The 24596-nt window shown below is 39.4% G+C and overlaps 2 protein-coding genes across 5 annotated transcripts; one reads left to right on the top strand and one right to left on the bottom strand.

The window, feature by feature from the left end:
- The first annotated feature begins 851 nt into the window (after positions 1-851).
- LOC119553681 (serine/threonine-protein kinase unc-51) lies at positions 852-24578 on the top strand. 2 transcript variants are annotated; one of them, XM_037864231.1, is made up of 12 exons: positions 855-1613; positions 9140-9313; positions 19992-20079; positions 20222-20347; positions 20607-20680; positions 20744-20904; positions 20961-21097; positions 21158-21307; positions 21957-23150; positions 23212-23348; positions 23410-23545; positions 23611-24578. In XM_037864231.1, the coding sequence occupies exons 1-12, from the start codon at positions 1524-1526 to the stop codon at positions 23685-23687; spliced, it is 2544 nt and encodes an 847-aa protein (XP_037720159.1). In that variant the 5' UTR covers positions 855-1523; the 3' UTR covers positions 23688-24578. The 2 variants fall into 2 exon arrangements, with proteins under 2 accessions (XP_037720158.1, XP_037720159.1); XM_037864230.1 differs by having other exon boundaries at positions 852-1613; positions 20961-21307.
- Positions 11077-17540, bottom strand: LOC119553684 (leucine-rich repeat and transmembrane domain-containing protein 2). Of its 3 annotated transcripts, none has more exons than XM_037864234.1 (8): positions 17485-17540; positions 16026-16222; positions 13676-13875; positions 13370-13623; positions 12760-13035; positions 12323-12608; positions 12081-12242; positions 11077-11723 (listed from the first exon to the last, which is right to left on the bottom strand). In XM_037864234.1, exons 2-8 carry the CDS (start codon positions 16076-16078, stop codon positions 11569-11571), a joined length of 1386 nt encoding a protein of 461 aa, XP_037720162.1. In that variant the 5' UTR covers positions 16079-16222; positions 17485-17540; the 3' UTR covers positions 11077-11568. The 3 variants fall into 3 exon arrangements, with proteins under 3 accessions (XP_037720162.1, XP_037720164.1, XP_037720163.1); XM_037864236.1 differs by lacking the exon at positions 17485-17540 and adding an exon at positions 17345-17457; XM_037864235.1 differs by lacking the exon at positions 17485-17540 and having other exon boundaries at positions 16026-16361.
- Positions 24579-24596: the final 18 nt, after the last annotated feature.

Raw genomic sequence — 24596 nt, forward strand, 5'->3', positions numbered from 1 at the left:
TTATGCACCGATTTTCTGTTACTTGTTGTTACTTGCATAAGAAAGGTTCAGAACATGAAAAAAAAAGCATGTGCTCTGCTCTCGTCTCGCTACCAATTTTTTGCTACCATTACTGCTACACAGAGCACAGAACTTTATTTTCTACTACTACTATTGCTACAGTTTCTCAAGCGACAAAACTGCTACCAGAGCAGAGCACATACATACTTTCTCGTTGTCCTGCTATGGCTCTGCTACGGCTCTCGTCAAAAAGGGAGCGATAGCAATAGCATAGCAGTATTTGTATTCATATCGCTGCTACGGAGTAGTAATTGCAAACACTGCTTATTTCTGTTATGTTTCAAGTTATTTTTCCTTTGTTATTTCCATGCGTTTTATAGCCATTAGGTTGGCTGATCAACGCTTAAATAAATATTAGCACAAAAAAAAAAAAAGGGATCTTGTAGTTCGGTCAGATTTCTAGATATGTTTGCTAGTTAATTTTTTTTTTTACTTTTTAATTTTTGATAATATGTATTTAAATGATAAAATAATACACGTCAATACATAAGTGCACAAATTCAGCCATATGACCTTGTTTTGAAATATAGCTTCTAAAAACTTGTTAATTCCCCCTCTTATTTTTTTGTACATTGAATATTCTCTGAGAAAGGAAAAAGTTTTCTAACAACACTATACAAATTTGAAACACTGTTATATTTATGTGATAGTATTTTTTGAGTATTTAATGGGCCCCACAGTATTTTTCCGCAATACACCTGCAGCCACACTCAGCAACCCCACTTTTAGTTGTGTTTCGCATTTCGCCTTTTTCCAGATCTTGCATCTCGCTTTTTTACTGACACTTACGCTGAGGCTATCTCCCTTTTTTACTGACACTTACGTTGACTTACGTTTTGCTGACACTTACGTTTTGTTGGTTTTGTTTTCAAACTCATTCGTATTGGAAATTCGTCTTGAACAGTCGCAAATCGAAGTAGTTGGAAAATTTACTTTTGCAAAGTTTTTCGCTGGGACCAAGAAATTTTCCAAAAACCAAAAGGAAATTGTGCGGATCGTCCGTGTGTGTGTGTGTGAGAGAGAGAGTGTGTGCCATCCATCCTGCTGTCGCGTGTGTGTATGCGAGTGTGGGGCCGCAAATTAAAAGCAATACCACACTGAAAAAACCGACACAATCACACACGGAAAAGAACAGTTTAATTACAAGTGAAATTAGAGTGGTGCCCGATAATTGTCAACTGGCCAGGTCGACGGGGAAGCCAACGGAGGTGTTACGTGAAAATCCCGGAGATCGTCGAGGGCCAGAAAATCACTTTTGTTGGCTGGCTGAAGGGAAAGAAATTGATTTTCCATTTTCCACAATTGCAATTGGAAGCAAAGCAAAGCAGAGAAAAGAAGAGGAGTGGAGAGGAGGAAGAGAGCAAGTGTGTGTGTGTGCGTGAGCGAGGGGGTGTAAGAGAGAGAGCGGGCGAAGGAGAGAGCACCACTTCCAGGCGTCGCATCCTCCTCCTTTCTCGCATGCGATGAATATTGTCGGGGAATATGAATATAGCTCCAAGGATATGCTGGGCCACGGCGCCTTTGCCGTCGTCTACAAAGGACGTCACCGCAAGGTAAGAAGCAGAGTGCTCCTCGGCACACACAAGTCGCATATTTACAACCCTAAACAGCGATTCCGTCATGTTATTAACCTGTTTTCCCCACCAACGGACGCGTTGTTATTGTTTTCGTTTTAATGCGGGGCCGCATTTGTAAATAATACAATCACAAGCCCCAAAGTTATTAACAATGCGCCATTGTCAAAGGCAAACACGCAGAAATCGCCAAGAGCCAAAAGCCCCTCGGCAATTGTCGCAAATAAAACGAAAATCAGCTGATCACAGTGCAGCCACAAATTCTAAATAGTGCTTATATGAAAAAACTAAAAAAGGTTTAAAAAGTCCCAAGAAAGGGGTTAAATATTTTCAAAAAGTGCGCAAGACCATTGCAAAATTTTTAAAACTCGCTTACTTTATTAAAAACTATTATGAAAAAAATAATTAATGTAGATACTCATTTAAATTCTAGAGTGCATGCATCTAAAACCCAGTTTTAAAAATATTGTACCAGACCAACAATTCATACAGGTATAAATGTCACTTAAACATATATTTTTCTAATTTTCATTAGATTTTTGTATATTGTTTTACATTGTAGAACAATCTAGAGCTAGAATGACCTATGTACAAATCATTCAGGTAGAAAAATCATCTGAAAAACATCGAAACTAAATAATAAGATTTTATCAGTATTTTAGCTCCGAACTTTATAACTCTATCCAAAAAATGTTGAGCTAGTTATTATAAAACATTGATTTCTTCAAACGCTTTGTGTTTCGAGAATGAAATGAAATAATACAAAATAATAGGTATACTATTGTTTATAATTATTTATTCTTCTTGTTAAGTTTAAATTGTAGAAAGAAATTCCTTGTTTAAATTTAATAAGTTTATGATTCAGCAAATTATACGATTATTGACCCACTGTACCGAACCCAATCAAATTGCTAAGCGAAATCACAGCCCTTTTGTTGAGGGCTCAGGCGTGGCTCCACTTTTTGTTGTCTTAAAAATTTGCGTTTTACTTTTGTTTATTTTCTCTATTGCTGCCTCCCGAAACCCCTCGTAGCTTCTAGCAAAATTTGGGAACCACACGCACGTGCGATTTCTTCTGGGGATACAAATGAAATACTTGAACACCACTGCGTATGATAGATACACAAAAGTGCGCACTAGAAGTGTGTTGAACTACTTCAGGGTCATTGTAGAAATAATACAAATAATGGCGCGTTTTTGGGCCGCAAAAGGGCAGAGAAATTCCAATGGGATTACAAAGTAAACAAATCCAAAGGTTTTTACAAAAACTATACATTCCCATTTTTAAATCGTCACTGCTTTTTAATTGCCTGTTACTTGTAAGTGCACGCTTTAATGGCAACTTGGAAACCTTTAACTCTTTATATGCAAATAATCAGTAAAACATTTGCGAACATTTGAAAATACAAAATTTAATTTTCCCATAAAGCATGCAAATTTAAACGCCATAATAGGCCTTTTAGTTGTCACTAGCTTAACCAGTTAGGCAAATAAATGCTGCAGGTCAAGCAACTTTTATCAATAAAAACTACAAACTGGTATAAATAGGAATAGTTAGAGCTAAAAAACATCCTAAACTGTTGGTCATTAATGTGAATGACGATTTTTTGTTTATTTTCTTTCAGTACTCAAAGCAAAAAAATCAAAACAACAGAAAACACGCAGAGTGAAAAGCTCGATGCGAAAAGTTGTTCGAAACAGCTGCCAGTTATTGCATCAGCTGATTTCTGTATCCATTTAAAACACGCACCTACAAACCATATGGGTGATCCACTCTGATCCAACACAATATATAATACCTTGGGGCCATATGATTATGCCGACCAATTTTATCTCATACATATCATTCAGTGGGTTTCTTTTTTATTATTATTTTTATTGTTAGCCGATCTTGTTTTTGTTGCTGCAACCAGGCAGGGAAAAACGCTCTTATCAACGCAGTTGAGTTTTGTGCTTTGTTTTTCTAAATTGCTCAAGTTCGTCTCGTCGGTAAATGAAATCACATTATTAATTGCAATTGCAGTGTGACAACAACAACTACAAATAGCAGTTGCAATGACAATGGAAAAATAGGTTCACACGTAAACCAGACATTCGTCTCGTCTCTTTCTTATGATGTAAGACCCTCTCTTTCTGTCAATTTGGATTTGTCGTTAATGGCCTCTCATTCGCCCTATTACTAAAGATCTGTGGATTTCATTTCTGTTTTTTCCCCTTCTTTCTTGTTACTGATCGTTAATCATTTAATTGAAACACCAAAGTGATCTATAAATAATTGTATTTTCTCCGACAAATGTTAGGTATGTGTCATTCGATGAATTGCTTTATTTGTTGTGACGTCTTAAAAAACAAATATTTAAAAATGTATCTATTCATGGTATCTTGCATGGGTTTTTTCTGCGTATCTTCTGTTTTTTCCTTGTTATGTTTATTTAAAATAAATACTTTTTATCGCCTTTTTGAAATTTTTTAGATGTTCATATTTTTCATTTTTGATGAGTTTCGTTTAAAATTTAAATATTTGGAACTTGGCTAAAATCTGAAATATCAATTGTATCCTTTTCTATATGACTGATATTTTAATTAGTGTTATTTTTGCTGAAATGGCTAACACCTTTAATATTTTTGCAAAATAAGAGCAATAAATTTGTCAAGTAACAAATCTTTATAGTCACTGTTTTTTCATAATGTTTATGTCTACGATACATATTAAAATCATTAAAAAAACCTTAAAACATTAGATATGTCTTTTAAGTGTTTCCATCCACTTGAGCGCACTTCACAGACAGTTGGAATGTGAGTTCAGCTCAGTTGACTTCCCGCGTCTTTCCTTTTATGGCCATTTCAAGTAACTGGTTTCGTGGTCCGGCAGTTTTCGATTTCTTTCCATGACTTAACGTCGCCGTAATCACTTGGGTTACTTAAGCAGCTCGAAGGACAAGGCGGCGCGGAGTGCCTGGCATTTGTGTCTCCAAAAGAGTATCTTTCGCCTGCACGTGCTCAGAACACTGGCTAAAAATAGTCGAGCATGTGCAGCGACGAAAGATACACACCCGAAAGATACTTGAACTTGCAGATGAGAAAGGAAATCCTCCTCCCAGGATCTGAATCTCAATCTGAATCCAAAAATAAACCACAAACAGCTGCGGTACTGAGTAGCGTCTGGTAGTTTTCCCCTTTGCCATGAATGAACCCATCAATCTGTATCTGGCGGATACGCTGGCATGTGGAAATCCAGACGACACGTGTTTCCATTTTCATAATTCACCGAACGAACGCTCCGTTTTATCGCCAATTGTATAAGCTGGCGGCGGCGGAATCATGCAAAAATTACGTTCTAAGCGTGCAATGTTTATTGTATTTTCAGAACCCCTTTACCCTCCTAACATTGCGCAATGTGCATATTCATATGTTTTGTTTGTCCATAGTGAAAATGCAATGGCAATTTGCATTTGATTTTGTTGCATTTGTCTGTGAAAATGCGTCTTGACAAAGTCTATAAGGCCAGATAGGGGTGTCTCTAATCGTTTAGATTTTAAAACCCTATAGTTATAGGGATTTTGAGTATTTTATAATGCAGCTTCTCGACAAGCCCCTTATAAAAATGATTATCAATGCTATATATATGTCTAGGGAAAAACATGTAAATTTTTTGTACATTTTTGTACATTTTTGCCATGATAAGAAGTGAATTATAAAATTCAGTTAACATTCGTTTGAAAAATGTTGTTCCAAGCTTTATAGCTTATGAATCTAACTCAGAATTATACACAACTTAGTATACGGAAGTTTGATGAAAAGAAACTCACTCTATTAAATCGAAATCACCTTTCCAATTTGTGATGGTGGGAGCAACAGGCTAAACACGTGCAGACCAAAACAAATCGAAATTAACGCTTAAATTATTTAGTAAACGCCGCCAAACATCTTCCAGCATATGATATTAGCCCAGGCGTTTCTCACGCAAACTAGTTTGTCTTGTTCAGCTCCAGATCGGTAGTATTCTATATAAATTAGCCGGCTGACTGGTGATCCGATCGGGCATGAATTATGCGCTAATGAAATAAAAGTTTTGCGTCGCAGAAACATTCGAGAATTTCCGCGATTTGTTTGCAAAGTTTGCGGCAGTGAGCAGATACATTTTCACCCGCCAAACCAGTTGGAGTTGTTTGTATCCATCAGATACTTTGGCCTGGCCTACGATGATGTGCTGCACTTTTTTCACTCGCATTTATCGCTGGCTCTTTTCACTCTTTCTCGCATTTTCTGCGCAATTATTATCTTTTTTGCTAGCTATTTTTGGCCAAAAGAAATGTTTTCTTGTAGTTAGTTGAGGGGCCAATGCACCTAAAACCCCCAGCAAAACATCCAATTTGCCTTGCCTTATCGAGCCTCCCAGTTCGTTGAACCTTTTCTTTTTTGGGTGAGGTTTTGACGAAATGCTGCTGCCTAATACTGCACCCCGTGGCTTGAAGACTTCGAAGACTTGCAGAGATCCCTGGGATCGGAGGTCTCGTCTCCAATTTCCCATTTTCCCCAGACCAGCTGTGTGGGGCAACTTTCCCATTCGCTTTTGACACAGTTTTCGCCTGCACTTGGATGATTGAGGTGATTGGGTCAAGAACTGCTTGGTTTCCTCAGCCCCATGTCCGCAATTGTTTTTATGGGTAATCTAATCTCGGGAGTTTCTATTATCTTAAGCTAGAAGGTAAACAGAATGAAATGCAGTGACGTAATGAGCCAAATATAATTGGAATGTATTTGGATTTCATTCAGGCTTATTGGATTTTAAACAATTACAAAAAAAAAAAGGTATATTTAAATTGTCATGCTTTGTCAGGAAAGGAAGGGGGTGTTTTGGGGATCAATATGATCTTTAATTCAAGCTAAGAATTCTCCAATAAATATCTTCATACACTAACCAAACATCCTATTGTTTAATTTGCTTATAACTTAATCGTTTCTCACTGACCTGGTCCAATTGCCTTCTGTAATCTTGCGAAAGTCACAGGTCAAACCCCATTAAACATGGCCAGATGCTTGGCAACAGATGCAGTTGAACTCTCTTCAAGATTGCCGCAAACAAACAAAAGTGCAGGGGCTCTGTTATCGGTCAGAAGCTGTAGGAATTGCTTGATTCACTGCAGTTTACCCAAGAGGAATAAATAAAAATGCAAATGTTATAAAAATACATCTGCGAATGCACAGCAGAAGATTATGTGCGCGTGGAGGCAGCATATCGATTATCATTTTCATTCAAACAACGCGTGAACGCCGGGTGAGGTGATTCGATATACTAAGGGGAAACCTATGGAATGCCTAGTTTTATCTACACCCAGTAGTTGTGTGTTGGGAGGGTATACCAACTAACTAAACATCACAATAAATAAACTTAGATAGTTTGGAATCCAACAGGATCATCTGCTCTTACCAAAGTTATCCTAAACCTAACTGAGTTTAAAATTGTATGTTAAACTTGTTAATAAATCGATCATTAATATAAAAAAACACACTGGGTGTGTCGGAAGAGAATGGGCAGAGATAATGTATAATATATTAAAAGCAGCTGGGTAAGAATAATGATGTAGATAGGGTAAACCCACGTCGATATCTTCCTACCAGACCATCCACTATCCGAGGTGTGCTCCCTTGTAGTAGGCAAACTTGTTTAAATTTACACTTTCGTCTTTTGTTTTGAGTTTTAGCCAGGGGCAGACGGCGGAAAGAGCAAACACAGACAAAGAGTCATTGTCACCTGCTAAGTTAATGGCAAATAAGGTGACCACATCCAGGGGGTGTCGGGAACCGGGGTATCAGGAGGCGCAGTTAACGATGTCGGCCTTATCAGTGGGGCGTTTCAACCGGTTAACTCAACCCAGCCCCGTCCGTTAGCTGTTAACTGCAAGTCCCGGCCAAGTTCGTCACTCGAGCGCTCGAGTAAACAATCTTATTCACCGCAATTATGGACCTGCCCCTGCTCCTTTTGTCTGCCCGCCGGTTGAATGCGTTTTTGCGTATCTAATAATAACATTTGACCGAGCGAGACCCTCCGACGTGCTGGGGCCCACGTTTCTCAAACGGGGGATTTGCATTTTTCGCATTTCCCTGTTTCGCTGCGTGCTAATTGAAGCAAGCCAAAGACATTTGCTCAAGGAGAATGTAAACATTTGGAAGGCAAATTGTGGCAGCAGCTGTATGCAAAGATTATCGGGTTTAGATAAAAGGAGGCTCACTCCATGGGGAATCAGTGCTACCCACAAAGGCAGAGTTCAAAAACCCAAAAGGAAAAATATTTATCATTTTCATTGGGGTCGATATAATACATCGTTTTTATAAACTATTTATATACTCGTTACTCGTAGAGTTAAAGGGTATATTAGATTCGTCGGAAAGTATATATTAGGTAGAATAAAACGTTTCTGACTCTATACAGCACATACATATATTCTTGATCAGGATCACTAGCCTAGTCGATCTAGCCATGTCCACCTGTCCGTCTGTCTGTCCGTCCGTATTAACGCTAAGATCTCGGAAACTATAAGATAACTATGGGATTAAGCAGGCAGATTCTTGGGCTTCCTGCGCACCGTAAGTTTGATTCATAAGATTGCCACGCCCAATCTAACGGCCATAACTTACAAATTTAAATAAGATTTTATTCTTATTATCAAAAATCATCTGCATGCCAAAAATTATTAAAATCGGACCATTTATTAAAAAGTTATAGCCAAAAAATAATCAATAATTAGCAAATTCAATCGAGATTGCACACCACATGCATTAAATCGGCATTTTTCACTAAAACGCCACCTAGCCTATAGCGCCCCTAGCGTCTAGCAATACCTCCATCCCTCTCGCAATCCCTTTGGCTGAGTAACGGGTATCTAATAGTTGAGGCCATCGACAATAGCTTTTTGTCTTGTTGATTATTGATTTGGTCATTTAATTACATATAAAAAATTGAATACATAATTTTTCATAATTATATAGACCACCTTTCTATGCGATTCTCATAATTGCTAGCTAAGTTCTATTTACCCAGGGAGAGATAAATGACTTTTCTCAAAACCTTTAAATATTTTACAAGAGATGTAATAGAAAACTTAGTTTTCTACCACCCTTTGTTGCCAAAGGTTATTGATTTAACAGTAAAGAATTAATAACTTATAAAAATTCAAATAGTCAAAATTGTATATCCAGTTCAATATAAGAGACTCAAAAGCAAATGACCGATAAAACGTTTTAATGTTTTGGTAATTAATTTGTTTATATTATTCACACATTTTTCCACATTCCTTTGTGGTCGATTTCAAAACAAATTTAAATTGGGAAATGGTAATACATACAGTATTTTGTTTTGCCAGTTTTGTGTCAATTAAATTCCCATGCGAATAAATTGAGTCATTCCGCTGACTTTGGTTTGTAATTGGGTTAGCCGTTCGATGACTTTGAAGTGAGTAACCCCTGATTAAATATTAATGAAATGGTTCCTTCCTCTTTTGCAGAAACACATGCCGGTGGCCATCAAGTGCATCACGAAGAAGGGACAGCTGAAGACCCAGAATCTGCTCGGCAAGGAGATCAAGATCCTGAAGGAGCTCACCGAGCTGCACCATGAGAATGTGGTGGCTCTGCTGGACTGCAAGGAGTCCCAGGATTGCGTCAGCCTGGTCATGGAGGTGAGTTCGCCATTAAACCACATTAAAGTAGCCACATAGCGAAGCGAGAAATATTTAATGCTTTTATGTCTAAAACGTGTGTGAGTCAGTTCATTCAGATGATATCGTATGGGAGGTGCAAAGCGAAGTGCACGTCGGCCAGTTCCACGTCATTCCCCCTCCCAATAAATTCCCGCCTCCACCCACTTTAGACCTCCTTCTCTTGACCAAAATGCTACGCCATTAATTGCGGAAGTTGCGAAATGAATTTGTAAACAAAAATAAAGTAAGAATAGAATGGTAAAAGCGATTTGCGCCGAATGGCTGCTACTCACTAATGCCTCCACTGAAATGCTTACACTTTAACTGACAGCTCAGGGAACGTGCTACAAATTTTACAGTTCCTAAAAGAAGAATTATAGTTTCTAAAATAAAAATAAAATAATAGAAATTTGTAACTTTATACCTATAGTTAGCAAGGCCTAATCTGCTAACAATCAATCTATTTTTGATTATATTCCTAACATTAGATACAATACCTTTTTTTCTTGTTCCTATCTATTCTTATATATTTTTTGTTTTGTTGCCTTTTCTCTTTTTCGGTAATACGCATTTGGTTAATTTACAATACAAGAGAGCATTGGATACCTATATACATTGCTTTTTAACTTCAAGTTTGTTCAACTCAATTTGGGTTACAGGTGTTTGCAGGCTTTTAGCGTTCAGTGTTTATATACAGTCTATTATCTTAAAATTAGGTCAAATGCGCGTGGCACGAGAATTAGCTTCCTTTTGGCTGGCATTTTCACTGATAAGATTGGATAGGGTTGTTTTCTTATGAATACCCTTGCAAATGGGAATTAGGTGGGTTATTAAATGAATATTCCGTGCAGGGGAATGATAACTTGAAAGATACTCCTAAATAATAATATCTATAGTGATAAGGTTTCTAGCGACTTTACTTATGAAAAAATTAAAAGATGTTCTGAATTTTGTATATTTGTATCAAAACAGACTTTAAATGTAATATTATAATTAACTCTATAACTAAAGAAATATTTGTAGTACACTTTTAAGTTCCATTTTTTGTTAATAATGTATCTAATATTTTGTCTGTTAAAATCAGGGGGAAGGGTGCTTCCAAAATAGTTTTAATCAAACCCCGAATCTCTCGCTTTTTGTTTTGTTTTTTATTTGCCTTCCAACGCCCCATTGTTGTGGCCACACGATTGCATGTCATCGTAGAACATACATACATAGGTGGAGCAGAATATAGCTGATGGGGGTAGAAACGCGATAGGAAGGGAGTGTTTCGTTTCATCTGCTGTCTATTGTAGTAGTTGGTACACATTCGATCGGCTGACTTTGGCCCCATTCGCCTTGTTTGCTTTGTATTCTAATGTGTTTGCCACAGAGAGACAGAGAGGAGTCCGCTCCCCGGTCTGTAATCAGTTCGTTTTCGTGTTGTTGATGAGTATTTATTGGTTCTGTGGCCACGTGCTATGCCATCCCGCTTTCCCACCGTTCTGGCTGCTTCTGGTTCGTCCGATTTGTTTATGTATCTTGCCAATATTTTACGATGTGTTTATTTGGTGCTTAATTTTGTTGTCTGAGCTTAGGCATGCTATAGGAAGAGGGTGGGATAACAACCAAGGTTACCTGGTGTTATGTTTCAGGCAGTTTTTTATGAGTTTGCTTCCAAAAAGCAATATAAACATGCCCACGCTTATTTACTTACCTACCCAAATACTCACATACGTACCATTAATTTTTATTAATAATTATAATTTTCATTTTACTTTACTATTTACAATAATTACTTTTATTGTATTTTGGCAAAAGTCTATAGCTAGAGTATCTAAAGTATCTAGGGGTTACATTAATTTAAGTGTGCGATGGAAATTTATTTTGGATCTAAAACTAGAGCAGTGCCAGGAGTTTGAATGGGATCCCATTTACCGAGTTCCCCTGATGAAAAGAACGCTAAGCGACTAGGCGACTTATCCTACCCCGTCTAACAATTAGAGTCTAACAATGGAATCGGGGAGTTCGTTTCGTTGTAGCAGTTGTGCGGGCAAGCAATGTAGGAGAAACTATAATTAGGTGTGACGACGGCTGGAAACCGAGTCAAAGTAGTTAACTAATTAGCCATATACATACACGACGTATACCTATTTATAATCTATCAAAAATGCCGGCAAATGGAATTTGTTCTCGAAACTGGAGGATAGGATTCACTTTTCTTCTCTGCTTGTTTTGGTTTTTGGAAGGTTTCCTTAGGCTAGCTTATTCAATGGTATCTCCTCAGTGGGATGGACCTGATCCTTTGGTTCTGGTTTGCTAGTGCGGCAGCATTTGGTTTTGATGCCGCCAATATCCTTGCGGCAAATGAGGCCGATGACGATGCCAATCACAGCCAAAGCCATGATGCCTATGGGAAATATTAGACAAATTAGTAGGGTATATATCAGAGTCAAGCAATTGTAACTCAAGCGACCATTTGTTTAAGATAATATTCTCTATAGCCATTTCTTATCGTGGGAAATGGCTTTGCATTTGAAAAACTAGTTATAAAATTAAAAGTTAAGTTTGTAGATTTACAAAGACACATCTTTCTAACTTTAGAGTTTCTATAAGATACTCATTTATAGTGGAGCTCATAGTCAAACCAGTTAAAATTACAGCAAGACCATGGATACTTCTTCCGACTCTTAAACTTGTTTTGAAAGTGACAAATGGCGGTTTGAGGTACACATATAACTTGAATCCTAAGCGGAGTAGTACTCACAGATGAGCAGGGTGTTGATGGCCTCCGGGGAGATCTCCACCTGGTTGGTCTTGCTCTCGGCAGGCGATTCCACACTCACTCCACTTGTGTTGGTGGCGGCAGTGAGGATCCCGGCTTTGACCAACTCCGTGCTGTTTTCCATCTTTCCCCGATTGCGATTGGCTACAGATGTAGGGAAAAGGGGCACCACGTTAGCAAGATTGTATTATATTATGGGATCTGTTGTCATAAAGACTTCTCACCACTTCTGGGCGGTGCGGGCGTGGAAGTAGCTGGCTTCGGAGTGCTGGTGGCTACGATGGGAAGCCCCGGAATCCCCTTGGTCGGCGGTTCCGTGGGATAGATGAGACTGCCGTTGAAGGGGGTGCCCAGTACGAACTCGTAGCAGCTTATGTCAAAGTTGAGGAAGCTGATCGTGTCTATGGAGGACAGCAGGCCGCACAGCTCCTCGATGTTCTGCTGCTCCAGCTCCGGCAGCTTCAGTTTAATTATTTTTGTTAGCGGCGAGAAAGCTTTCGTATTGATTTGCTGTCGGAATGAAAAAGCGAGAGCGGGACAACTATATATGTGGTTGTGTGGGGGCAAACACAGCTGTTTTTGAGGCTGCGCCAACTATCGATAGAGCGATTGCTCCAAAACGATAGCAGTGTTATCGCACTTTTTGGCGCCCGAATCTCACCTGTTTGAAGTCGTTCTTGTTCAAGCGGAGCACCTGCAGGCTGCTCATGTTCTGGAACGTCTGCTCCGGTAGCTCCGTCCAACTGCAGTTGACGCAGTTGAACTCCACCAGGTCGGGCTGATTCAGAAAGGAGCCATCCAGCCGCTGGACTATGGAATTGTTGCTCAGGTCGAGAAGGGTCAGCTCCCTGGCCGCCGAAAATGTGTCGGGATCGATTTTGGTGAGACGGTTGTTGGCCAGCCGAAGGCGTTGCAAGCGCTCCGATCCTTGAAAGACCTATAATTGCAAATAATCTCATTAAATTTTGGGGAAAATAGTGGCTGAAGTGAATTGCAGAGAACCTTATTCTGGTTAGTAGACTAAGAAAAAACTGAAATTTACTTGTTTTAATACGAAAACAAATTTTTAGTGGTCTTAAAGATAAACCATATGACTTTAAAGGAATCGAAAGCACTATTTATAAAACTAAAAATAAATATTAACAAGAATTTACACTTATAACATTTAAAACTCTCTACAAACCAGGTCCAAGAGTTGTAAATACATTTGTTCAATACCCATAATTGCAACCATTTTTGTAGAGGTTTTTGTGTGTTCTTGAATCACCTACCTCCTTGTCTATGTGGCTGATCAGGTTGTGATTCAGGTTGATGTCCACCGCTCTGGACAGATTCGCGAAATCCTCGGGCCTCAGTTCGGCAATCACATTGTGGCTCAGATCGATGATGGCCGCCGTTTTGGGCATGTCCAGGGGCACATGGGTCAAATGCGCATTCGCACACTGGACGTACTTGAAGTCCTCCAGGCAGAGGCAGTTGCGCGGGCAACTGGGCTCCAGGACATGGTTGCTGCGTCTTGGTATATCTGTGAAGTAACTCTTAGCTTTTCTCCCTTTATGCTGTTTAATCTAACTCACTAAATATTGGTCGAAATGTGGTGGTGGTCGATGTGGAGGATGATAGTGGCATCAGTCTATTTTCTGCTGTCTCGGGCGCTTCCTCGCCTGTCGTTACATCACTGTAATCATCGTCGTCATTATAATCAAAGTCCTCGGGGGCACTGAGCGACCGATTTGACTCCTCACTGCCCGCTGGAGCGGCATTTGTGTGGCTAATGCTGAAAAATTAATTTAAGTTTAATGAATGCTTGTTAAAAACCGCAGTAGACAAACAATATCCAATTCTGGAATATTTCTCGACGTTTAAAGACTTAAAGCATTGAATTTCAAATCTATTCCCATTACTTAAGAAGAAAAACGCAGGGCAATTACATTGCAAATTGATTCGCATTTTTGATAGAGCAATTACTTGACAAATTTGTAAAGTGGTCTTACCAAAAGGCCAAAATTGTCAATATTTGGCTTTAGACTGCTGGTTCTAGGCAAAAGGTGCTTACATCATTCACGTCTTGAAGGCGAACACACCTCGCTAATTTGTCCTGAAAACGCTCTTGACCTATTTTCTTATAGACACGCCATAGCCACACAGAAACGTTCGTTTTCCCCACTATCATTATACGCTTTTGTTTATGTTTGCTCCGCCGAAGAGCATGAATGAATATACCTACATGTTTGAGAGCAGACATATACGTTTTTCTCTATACAGCTGCCGACAAAATAATAGCCCTTAGATTTATACAATTTAATTTAGACAAGAGTGACTAATAAATTCATCAGGGGATATACGTAGATAGTGTACTATTAAGGGATATAGTTAATTGAAGTGCAATAAATCAAATAGCTATGTATTTAATATAAAATCAAAAATAACTTTTTAAATATTTAATTAAAATTTAAATCAAATAACAGAATATTATTTGAAAGATATTACTTCTAAACTTTCTTGTTGCTTCTTATAAACATGGTTATTCCTGGTCTTACCTTCCCGAAACTTACTGTAAATACCTCAGTACAAAAACACAGAAAAAACCAGTTTACTTCATGGCAAAAGAGACAACTTGACTGGTTTTCGTTTGCGATTTCGTTTACTCTCACTTTTTCTGTTTTGTTTTTTGCCGTGATTTTTAACCCCTCTTAACTTGGCTCGCCTGATTCTAAATCGTTCGTTATCCTGCTTTAGGCGACTTCAGTTCTAGTGGGTGTGTGAGAAAAGGTGGGAATTGGTGGGTAGAGTAGCTCAAGTGAGTCTTAAAACTGCCATTTAGCATTCTCTTCAATTGCGTGACTTTTGAGTGAAGTTTCAATGATTGTTGAAGACCCTCGACAGCCCATAAAAGTGCCTAATTTGATAGAGTAAACGACTAGCTTGAAGCAAAACTGGTGTTCCAAGTGTGCGGTTCCTTGAAGTGCTGATAACAATTGCATTTATTGGTATATTCCTACCGGATAATAAAGATATTTTTATCGAACGTAACCGAACGTAGCCTTCAAGCCTCAGCTCACTCAAGTTAATGTGCGTTGCGAAAGATCTCTAAACTGTAACTAAGCACGACGACCTAGTCGAAATAATTCCCCTGACTACTTGAACGAATGGCTAAAATCGGAAGCGACGCACTCAAAAGCACTCTACTTTGACATTTGTTTTGAAGTGGCTGAAAAGGCTAGGAAAGGCCCAAAAATCAATAGGGAAATGGTATTAAGTGCACTGCAAAAATGGTCTTCAAAGGTTTTTATAAGAATACAAAGACAAACACAGTTATAAATGGCAAAAGAAAATCTGAGTCATAAATTGATTTTACCATGAAAATAAGGATAGCCTAGACAGTTGTAAATTTCTATGGCATCGCTATTTCTATTGATCGATATTCCTTGAGAAATTCAAACCGCTGACCAAACAAATTTGATAAGGTAGAACGGTATAAATTATCGGGCAACCGGGCATTGTTATTATTTTTATCAGATTATGCGATATGATTAGGTAGAGTGTAAATTCGCGCACATAATATATAATCAGCGGCAATTAAGAGCTGTTGCCGTGGTCTATCAATAAAAGTTGCTATTTTTTTTATAACCCCGTGCGTGAGTATTCCATTCGGCATTGATATCTCAGTTGAGGAGGGTCAAAGTCCCGTTGTTCAGGTTCACCTGTCGTTATTTCGATTCGAGTGAATTAATCATTACGAATGTTGCTCAACGGAAACTTTGCCCCTGTCTTTCTTCTTTCGTTTTTAGCAAGGGTTTTTATGGGTACATATAGTATAAATAAATGTATTACGTTTCCGGTCCTATAAGAATTTCAAATTGTTTGTTTAATGCGTCGCGAGATCTTTAAATATTTATTGGAGTTAGAGTTGCAGTTGGATTTTACCTTACGCTCAGCAAAAATATCAGGAGTAATCCAAACTTGTAATACACGTGCATTATTATTTGTTATTTGTTTAATATTACTTGTTTAGCTTTTGTTTTCACTGCGTTTTCAAGGCTTGTTGTTGAAATTTGTGTTTATCTATGGGATTTCATTACATTTTCTGTGTATTTGCCAAAGTTGTTAGGGAAATTAGCAAGCTGAAAATAGATTTTATTAATTTTTCAGGCGCTTATTTTTGCCTTGCTTTTCACTTTGCACTTTTAACGTTGTTCTGTTTTGGTTTCGAAATTATTTGTGTGAGTATTTGTTTGATTTGCATTTGCCGGTCTACTTTTTCCTGAATAAAATAATTCTTTTTGCAAGCTTTTCACTCCGCTCGCACCAACTTTTCCACTCGCTGTCGATTCTCAAATGAGCAAAAAACTCGCCAGTAAATCCGAAGGCACCACTAAACAGGTGTGTGTGTGAGCTCGAAAAGAGAATATTATCTCTCTTCCCTCTATCTCTCTTTTTTAATCATACCATGTTTAGTTTAATGTTTTGATGTGCTGTGGTTATCTTATCAGTTATTAATATTTTATATTTGATTCTCTCATCTCTCGCGTTCTAATAAGATCTAATAAGAGTTTGTCTTTAATCAGTTATTATAACATAATTTCTTTATTTTAAAATAAGTCATTTGTTTTTTTGTAATAAAAAGAAGTATACTCGTATATTCGAAATCTTAGCTTTCAGTGAGAGCTTAATACATTTTAGTAAAACAAATATAAAATTTAAAATTTAATTTTAAGGGCAAACATAGATTGTATATTAGTAATATTGATTAGAACAGAAAGTTATGCATGGTTGAAACTAGGCCCTTTCAATCAGGCCATGCATATTGTTGATCGCATCACTTTTATTTGGAATATATTATATGTACACATATTAATTAAAATCAGAACAAGAAACCCATTAAACACAAACCGCTTTGTATAATAAAATTCATTTCGCACTTGTCAGATTAAACCTAATGTCAATCATAATGAACTTTGCTTTGACTTGCAAGTCGGGGCTGTCTTTTGATATAACAGATAGTGTTCCTCCGCAGTTTATTTACATAATTTGCTGGAAAAGTGAAACGCTGAGGCTGAATCACTTCGATTGAGTTAAATACGTGATTTGAGTGATAAGTTTGTTTGAATTTTGAATGCGAACCACTTGATTCACTTGGGTAATAAGTTAAACTGTTGTTTTAATTCCGTTTCTAGGCTCTTTGTGTTGTGATTACTGGGAACAATGTATAGGATCGTTGTTTTTATCGCCTAGACTGTGTTGACCTTTAGTCCATTGCGTTTACTCGGAATGACTCGCGTCGCTTTTTTATTTTTTTTTATTGTGGAAGAATTTGGGGTTTAAACTTGGCAGTTCTGTTTTGATTGTAACTTTGCGTTATATTTCACCCAGTATTTTAGCTAACTTTTTTTTTGTGGACTTTTGCTGCGCGGTAACATGTGATTCGGTCGAGCGTCGATTTGAAAATGAGGTACGAATGGAACCGCAGAAGCAGCGAGCTCATTCAAATGAGAGATACAATCGGGGGTCTGAAGAGAGTCTTCTCTTCAAAGCTCTCTTCATAATCACTGCCTTAAAAACAGAGAACCCCAATTGTTTTTAAATAACGCAAGTGCATTTTCCAATAATTCGCTGACTCATGCGCACTTGTTGCCGGGAAATAAAATTAATTTTAAAATTCAGTCTGGCTCTGCATATATTTTAAATGTTAAAAGCCCCAGAACACAAAAAACCCTCCCTGTAGCGAGTGTTTCCCCATTTCTTTTGGACTTTTACTTTTATATTTATGTGTGTTTGCCATTGCCTGATGTCACTTTACATGTCAATGACTTGTTTAATGTTCTTTTCTCTCCGCTCCTCTACTCGGAATTTTTTCGCTTTTCAAAAAGCGAGTGGAGTGAAATCTTTTGTCATTTCAATTTGGCTGTTTAATTGCCTAATTTTGTTGTTGTCGCTGCCATTGCTGGCTTTGTTTGCTCATTAAACTGTAAGTGGTCCATATAGTTTCTCATGGAAAACAAAAAATCCATAAAATGTTCGCTGCACACACTGCTCGGTGGGTTTTAGAAGTGCTTTTGTATGGAGCTCTATAGTCATGTCTTTGATTGGCGCCTCCAAGGTCAAAAATAGCAAATCCTTTTTGGCAACTTGCTCAATCCAAAACAACGGCATTTCGGAGAGACTGGGGCTCTCTTTATTTACATTTTAACGGGGGTTGCTTGTAGAATTCATTTTTTAACTGAAAACCTTTTATAAGATTTATAAAATTTCTTATGAAATAAATCCGACGTTTTTAGAATCATTTGGGGTTCTCACGGTATTCAAGGTATTTTAAATTTTTAGAAAATAATTGAATCAATATTTCGGATCTTACATACGCTGAAAGTAGTATCGCGAATTCTTTGGAAAATGATGGCCCAAAGTGAAAAGAAATCCAAACTTTAAACTCGACTGATTTCTTTATCGGAACCAAAAGAGGGCTTTGAGTTCTTTGGATTCGCATTATAAAAACAATGAAGAACGCTATAGTCGAGTACCTCGACTACAAGATACCCGTTACTCAGCTAAAAGGACCAAAGAAAAATGGAGATATGCAGCAAAGCGAGGTTGAAATGCGCCACCTACCGGCGGTAGACAGATTTAAGCGTTGTGGGCGTTAGAGTGGGCGTGGCAAAGTTTTTTTTGGATCAATCGATAGGTATTGACAAGACCAATACATTTCAGTTAAAATTTTTTATCTAGCATGAATATTGTGGGCGCCACAGGCTTGGGCGGTTTGTGGGCGTTAGAGTGGGCGTGGCATATTCGCGTGACAAAATTGCGCTGCGCCTAAGCCTAAGGAATCTAAATCTGAAATCCCATTTCTCAATCTTTGATATTTTCCAAGATATCCGCGTTCATATTTACGATTTTTTGAAGTTTGTGGGCGGTTTGTGGGCGTTCAAGTGGGCGTGGCAAACTTTTTTTTTGGTCAATCGATAGGTGTTGATGAGAACAAGACATTTCAGTTAAAATTTTTATTCTAGCATGAAAACTGTAGGAGCCACAGTTTTGGGCGGTTTGTGGGCGTTAGAGTGGGCGTGGCACTCTACTGAAACAAACTTGCGCTGCGTAAGAAGCTCAGGAATCTTTTCGCCAAATCTCAATAGCCTAGCTCTTATAGTTTCCGAGATCTCAGCGTTCATCCGGACGGACAGACAGACGGACAGACGGACATGGCTAGATCGACTCGGCTAGTGATCCTGATCAAGAATATATATACTTTATGGGGTCGGAAACGCTTCCTTCTGCCTGTTACATACTTTCCGACGAATCTAGTATACCCTTTTACTCTACGAGTAACGGGTATAATTACAATAATGTTCTGCCCTTTGATTACGAATGGCTTTTTTTAATGCGCAGACCTAAGCCTATGAATCACTTTTTATTGGATATTTCGATGTATTAATTGTAATATATGAGTATATTTCTAAATATTCATCGGAACTTTTTTCCTATCTCGATTTTTTTTATATTTTGCCGAAACGAACCGGAACTGAACTTTTGTTAGATAACCGACAAAAGAAAAAGCATCTGGCTGATGAACATTTCCCTAATTCCAGTTCTTGATTCAGAAAATTGTCATAAATCATATTCGCTTTGACCTTGTTGTTTTCTGTGACAAAAGCAGCTCATCTGAATGGCGAAGACAGATGGAAGACCGACTGACTGAATCTCGGGGCTCTTGCATTTTCGCACTGATTGGACCTAATTCATTTGCATGGGTCGCACATTGCTTTGAGGTCTTGGGGTCCCAAAAGATTTATGTGCGGGCTGATCTCTTGACTCGTGCTCGGGGAAGCAGCTCTCTTAACTAGATTTTCCACTTCTGTAGCCCCACTCACTCTTCTCTATGTCACTTTCTCTTTACAGTACTGCAATGGAGGCGACTTAGCGGATTATCTGAGTGTTAAGGGGACGCTGAGCGAGGATACCGTAAGACTCTTCCTCGTGCAACTAGGTGAGATTGAAGTGTTTTCCGGATATAAACTTATCCCCAACTAACATTTGTAAATTATAACCAAATCAATCCATTTAATGTTGATAAAAACATCTATAATGTAATTGCCAACTAATTAACTTTAATATCCTCCTAATTTCAGCTGGTGCTATGAAGGCACTTTATACCAAAGGAATTGTGCATCGTGATCTCAAGCCACAAAACATTTTGCTATCGCACAATTATGGCAAGACATTGCCAGCTCCATCGAAAATAACCCTGAAAATTGGTGAGTTACATATCAACAGAAAATACCCGTAGAAATTTTAATCCGAAGTACATAGAAACCCATTAAGATTTAAGCTAACTGAAAATTTCCTTGTGCAAAACCAGATTTTGCTTCATAAAAAGCTTTTACTACTTGTCACTTTTTTTGTTTTTGTAAGAAACTTGTTATTACCAATTAAATTAATTTGTGGCTATGAACTTTCTTTACTCGAAGTACCTAATAACAAGTAATAATTACTTTAAACTCTTCTTTGTTACAGCCGATTTTGGGTTTGCGCGTTTTCTGAACGAGGGCGCCATGGCAGCCACTTTGTGTGGCTCACCCATGTATATGGTATAGATATAATACCCCTATGCTACCAGAAGAGATAATAATATATACATTGAATTTCCACAGGCTCCTGAGGTGATCATGTCGCTGCAGTACGACTCGAAGGCGGATCTCTGGTCGCTGGGAACGATTGTCTACCAGTGTTTGACTGGCAAGGCGCCATTCTATGCACAAACGCCCAACGAACTGAAGTTCTACTACGAGCAGAATGCCAACCTGGCACCAAAGTAAGATCCCTTACAGTCCCCACCATCAATAGAGGATATTAAAACCATTTTTTTAGAATTCCAAGTGGCGTGTCGCCAGACTTGAGGGATCTGCTGCTGTGCCTGTTGCGCCGCAACGCCAAGGACCGCATCTCGTACGAGAGCTTCTTTGTGCACCCCTTCCTTCTGGGCAAGAAGGCGGCCGCGTCGCCAGGTGAGCCAAGCCTAGCAGCCAACCTGCGGCGGCGAGTCTCTAAGAGTGGTGTTCTTGCAGTTGACATGCCACCGCTGGGCGGGACCCCGCCTGCCAAGGCCAAGAGCCCCCTGCAGCAGCAGCTGGAGCAGGAACTGCAGCTGGTCAAGCTGGCCGAGCAGCAGCAGAAGGAGCGCGAGGAGCAGGAGGCCCAGGAGGAGGAGAACACGGGTAGGTGTCCTGCAAAGTGCCCCAAAATCGGCACGGTTTTTATTTTCATAATTAAGAAAGTTAGACAATTTGTATGGTCACAAGATCTTATATATTTATTTTTCAATTGTCATAAGATTGATTTTTAATTCATCCAAAATCAAGATTATTTTTATTGAAAGTTTTCACAAAATCTTTTTTATTTGTAATGCACTTTTATTTTTAAATAAATTTTTTATCATTAATCAGTGTTTTTTAACATCATAAACGGCCACAGTTCAAGAATACCTCAATAAATCTGAGAAAGACTGATAATTATTTGGAAAAATATAGGAATTAGCATTCGAGCTATATTTTACATATTTGTGTTAATTTAAAAATAAGTTAAAGTGGTTTAATTTTATGTAAAAGTGTGCCAAATTGTGTGAATTTTAAAGGTTAGTGATATAATTTGGAATATACGTATGAATACCTCGACATTGAAACGTTATTCTTTGTGAATATATAAATCTAACATACAAATACTAACATGTAATATGGTTTTCTCTAATTTATCTTATATCCTCAAGCGAACAAAATAATTAATTATTTTATATAAAACTAGAAAACTCAATTTAATAGTTTTACAATTTGTTTCAAAAAGCAATGCTAATTATCTTTTATTTTCTAGTGTCTGTAGTGGCAAATCCGGCCATATGTGCCACCATCACTAACGTGGGCGTGCTGTGCGACAGCGAGAACAACACCGGATCGTGCAGCTCCCACGAGGACTCCGATGACTTTGTGCTGGTGCCCAAGAACCTTCCGGAGGACCAGCGCCAGGGTCTGGCCCAGGCCCAAGTTCAGGCCCAGCCCGCTTCCGGTGGCCAGCGTCCACAGACGCAACAAAATCAATCCAGTCCGCCACGCCCCAGCAGTCTGCCCATCTCAGAGCCTAAGCCAGTGCCTGCTCCGGCCCGTCGCCAGGTGGCCAACAACCCGGCCAGCTCCCCGGCCAGACAGGGCTCCGGGCCATTGACGGTGGCCACTCTGGGCGGCCAGCAAATACCCCGATCCCAGCCCATTAGCGTGAAGCAACCGCGACCGGATCAGCGCAAGAGCAGTGTGAGCAGTGACATTAACTCGATCTCGCCGCCGGCGGTGCAGTTTGCCATTGGAACGCCGCCCACGCGGATGCGCTCCGCCTCGGGAGGATCGCTGTCGGAGACACCGCCGCCGCATGCTCCGAGCACCTGGCAGGTGTCGCCGGGGCATTCGCAGTCGCCTTTGCGCCGGAGTGGCAACAGCTCCCCAGTTCTGCCGTCCGCAGCGCTCACCAAACTGCCCACATTGGGCAGTCCTACCATGCTTGTGGCACCGGGATCACTGGGTTCGATTGGCTCGGCGGGCAGTGGATCGGAGAACAATAACCAGCATCATATGCTGGGACCGCGAGCTTTCACGCTGCCCGAACTGGGGGCCACTGGCGGGCTGCATAGTCTGCTGGACACAGGAGCCGGCGGTGGTGGCGAACCACATGCATTCCAGGCCCCCGAGCTCTCGGAGGAAACGCTGATGGATCGCGAGCACAACGAGACCCTGTCCAAGCTGAACTTTGTGCTGGCTCTCACCGATTGCATTCAGGAGGTGGCCGACTCGCGGTGTGCACCGCTCTCCACGCTCATGGTGGCCGGCAGTCAGTCGGCGGCAGCAGCGGCGGCGGCGGATGCCCAGCAGATACCGCCGCACGCCCCGGAACATTGCAAACGGGCGGAGCGCCTGGTGCTGCTCGTCCGAGGGCTGCAGCTCCTCTCGTCCGGCATGAATCTGGCCTCGCAGCAGCTGCGCAACGGCCAGCTGAAGCCGTCGTCCAATGTGAAGAATGGTGAGTGGAAGAGCTCCTCAACCAGAGCATGGAAGTCTATAATGTCTGTTGCTTCCCCTAGCTTTGCTCACCATGAACGCCAAGTACAGGAGCATGCTCTTCGAGTCGAAGCGCCTTAATGGCAGCGGTCTGTTGCAGAAGGCGAATGCATTTAACATAACGGCGGACAAGATTCTCTACGATTACGCTCTTGATATGGTAAGGAATTCATTACTCTTTTCTAACTTCATCTTATTAATTAATATAACTATACCAATAGTGCCAGGCGGCTGCTTTGGATGAGCTTCTGAAGAACACCAAGAATTGCTTCGAGCGTTACAACACCGCACACATTCTGCTGCATTCGTTGGTGCAAAAGTGCAATCATCCGCAGGACAAAATGCTGCTGAACAAATGTAAGTCCGAATAACTAAACGCAGTAATATATAACTTATTAATGTATCCCTTTATAATCCAACAGATCGCGATGCCGTTGAGAAGCGTTTGAGCATATTGCAGCAGCATGGCTACATCTACGTGACCGATGAGAATGCCTAACTATTTGGGCAGAAAGAGCTTTATTCCAACCATTTAGCACCGGCAATCTTCACAACATCAACAACATTTCCTTAAGTTATTCACCGTTTTCGTTGGGAGTGCAAACATGTGATTGAAACAAAAACTACACTATCCATACATAGACATACCGACAAATAATTTAAAGACCACCCACACATTATTTCTGGAGTTCTCAGTCCCCCAAAACTGTCCAATGTAAATAGTTTGAGCTATGCTGATATATGTAGTTTTTGTTTTTTATATTATTTTCGGCCCGCGCGGCAACCATAATTGTTAAAGCTTATATCGAGTGCAGATGCAACATGAATAAGGGCAGATAAAAGTCCATATAGTCGTAAGATAACCATAATATTATAAATATATATATGTTTACATATATATGTACAACACGAAAGCTAACCAAGCAAACCACATTACATAACGTAAAGGGCAATATGCAAGCCAAACTCAGTTTAATTCTATGTTTAAGGGAAGCAGCGGCAGAACCCAGATCCATATATCATGTGCTAGAATTTCCCCCGTAGTTTTAAAGCCTACTTTCTTATTTAACAATCTAATATTCCCCTATTATTATATTACAAACATACCATACAATATTTATGGCTGCACTACACAAACATGTTTACAATGTGCTATGTTCATAGTTTTTAGTTAGGTCTTTTCTAAAACAACTTTAAAGAGGTATTTAATTTTATGACAAGAACTTTATATTTTAAAGAAACTTTTTAAGTTTTTCTACAACCGAAGCCCACAAAACTTTCGAAAAAATCTATATATGTATGTGGTATACAAAAGAAGGAAACACATAAAAGAGTGTATAAAAAGAAATACCAACTTGAACTAATAAAAAGTAATAAGGAAAATCGTAAATCGTATAGCGTTAGTCAT

Source organism: Drosophila subpulchrella, chromosome 3L (assembly GCF_014743375.2).
Source record: "Drosophila subpulchrella strain 33 F10 #4 breed RU33 chromosome 3L, RU_Dsub_v1.1 Primary Assembly, whole genome shotgun sequence".
Lineage (NCBI taxonomy): Eukaryota > Metazoa > Arthropoda > Insecta > Diptera > Drosophilidae > Drosophila > Drosophila subpulchrella.

Bases quoted from the DNA above. Each gene is read 5' to 3' on its own strand.
- LOC119553681 (XM_037864230.1), top strand. From the start codon at position 1,524: ATGAATATTGTCGGGGAATATGAATATAGCTCCAAGGATATGCTGGGC. The intron at 20,348-20,606 runs GTGAGTTACATA...TCTTTGTTACAG, and splicing joins GAAAATAACCCTGAAAATTG to CCGATTTTGGGTTTGCGCGT. The intron at 20,905-20,960 runs GTAAGATCCCTT...CCATTTTTTTAG, and splicing joins AATGCCAACCTGGCACCAAA to AATTCCAAGTGGCGTGTCGC.
- LOC119553684 (XM_037864234.1), bottom strand. From the start codon at position 16,078: ATGCACGTGTATTACAAGTTTGGATTACTCCTGATATTTTTGCTGAGC. The intron at 13,624-13,675 runs GTGAGTTAGATT...GTTACTTCACAG, and splicing joins CACATTTCGACCAATATTTA to ATATACCAAGACGCAGCAAC. The intron at 11,724-12,080 runs GTGAGTACTACT...TATTTCCCATAG, and splicing joins CATCAACACCCTGCTCATCT to GCATCATGGCTTTGGCTGTG.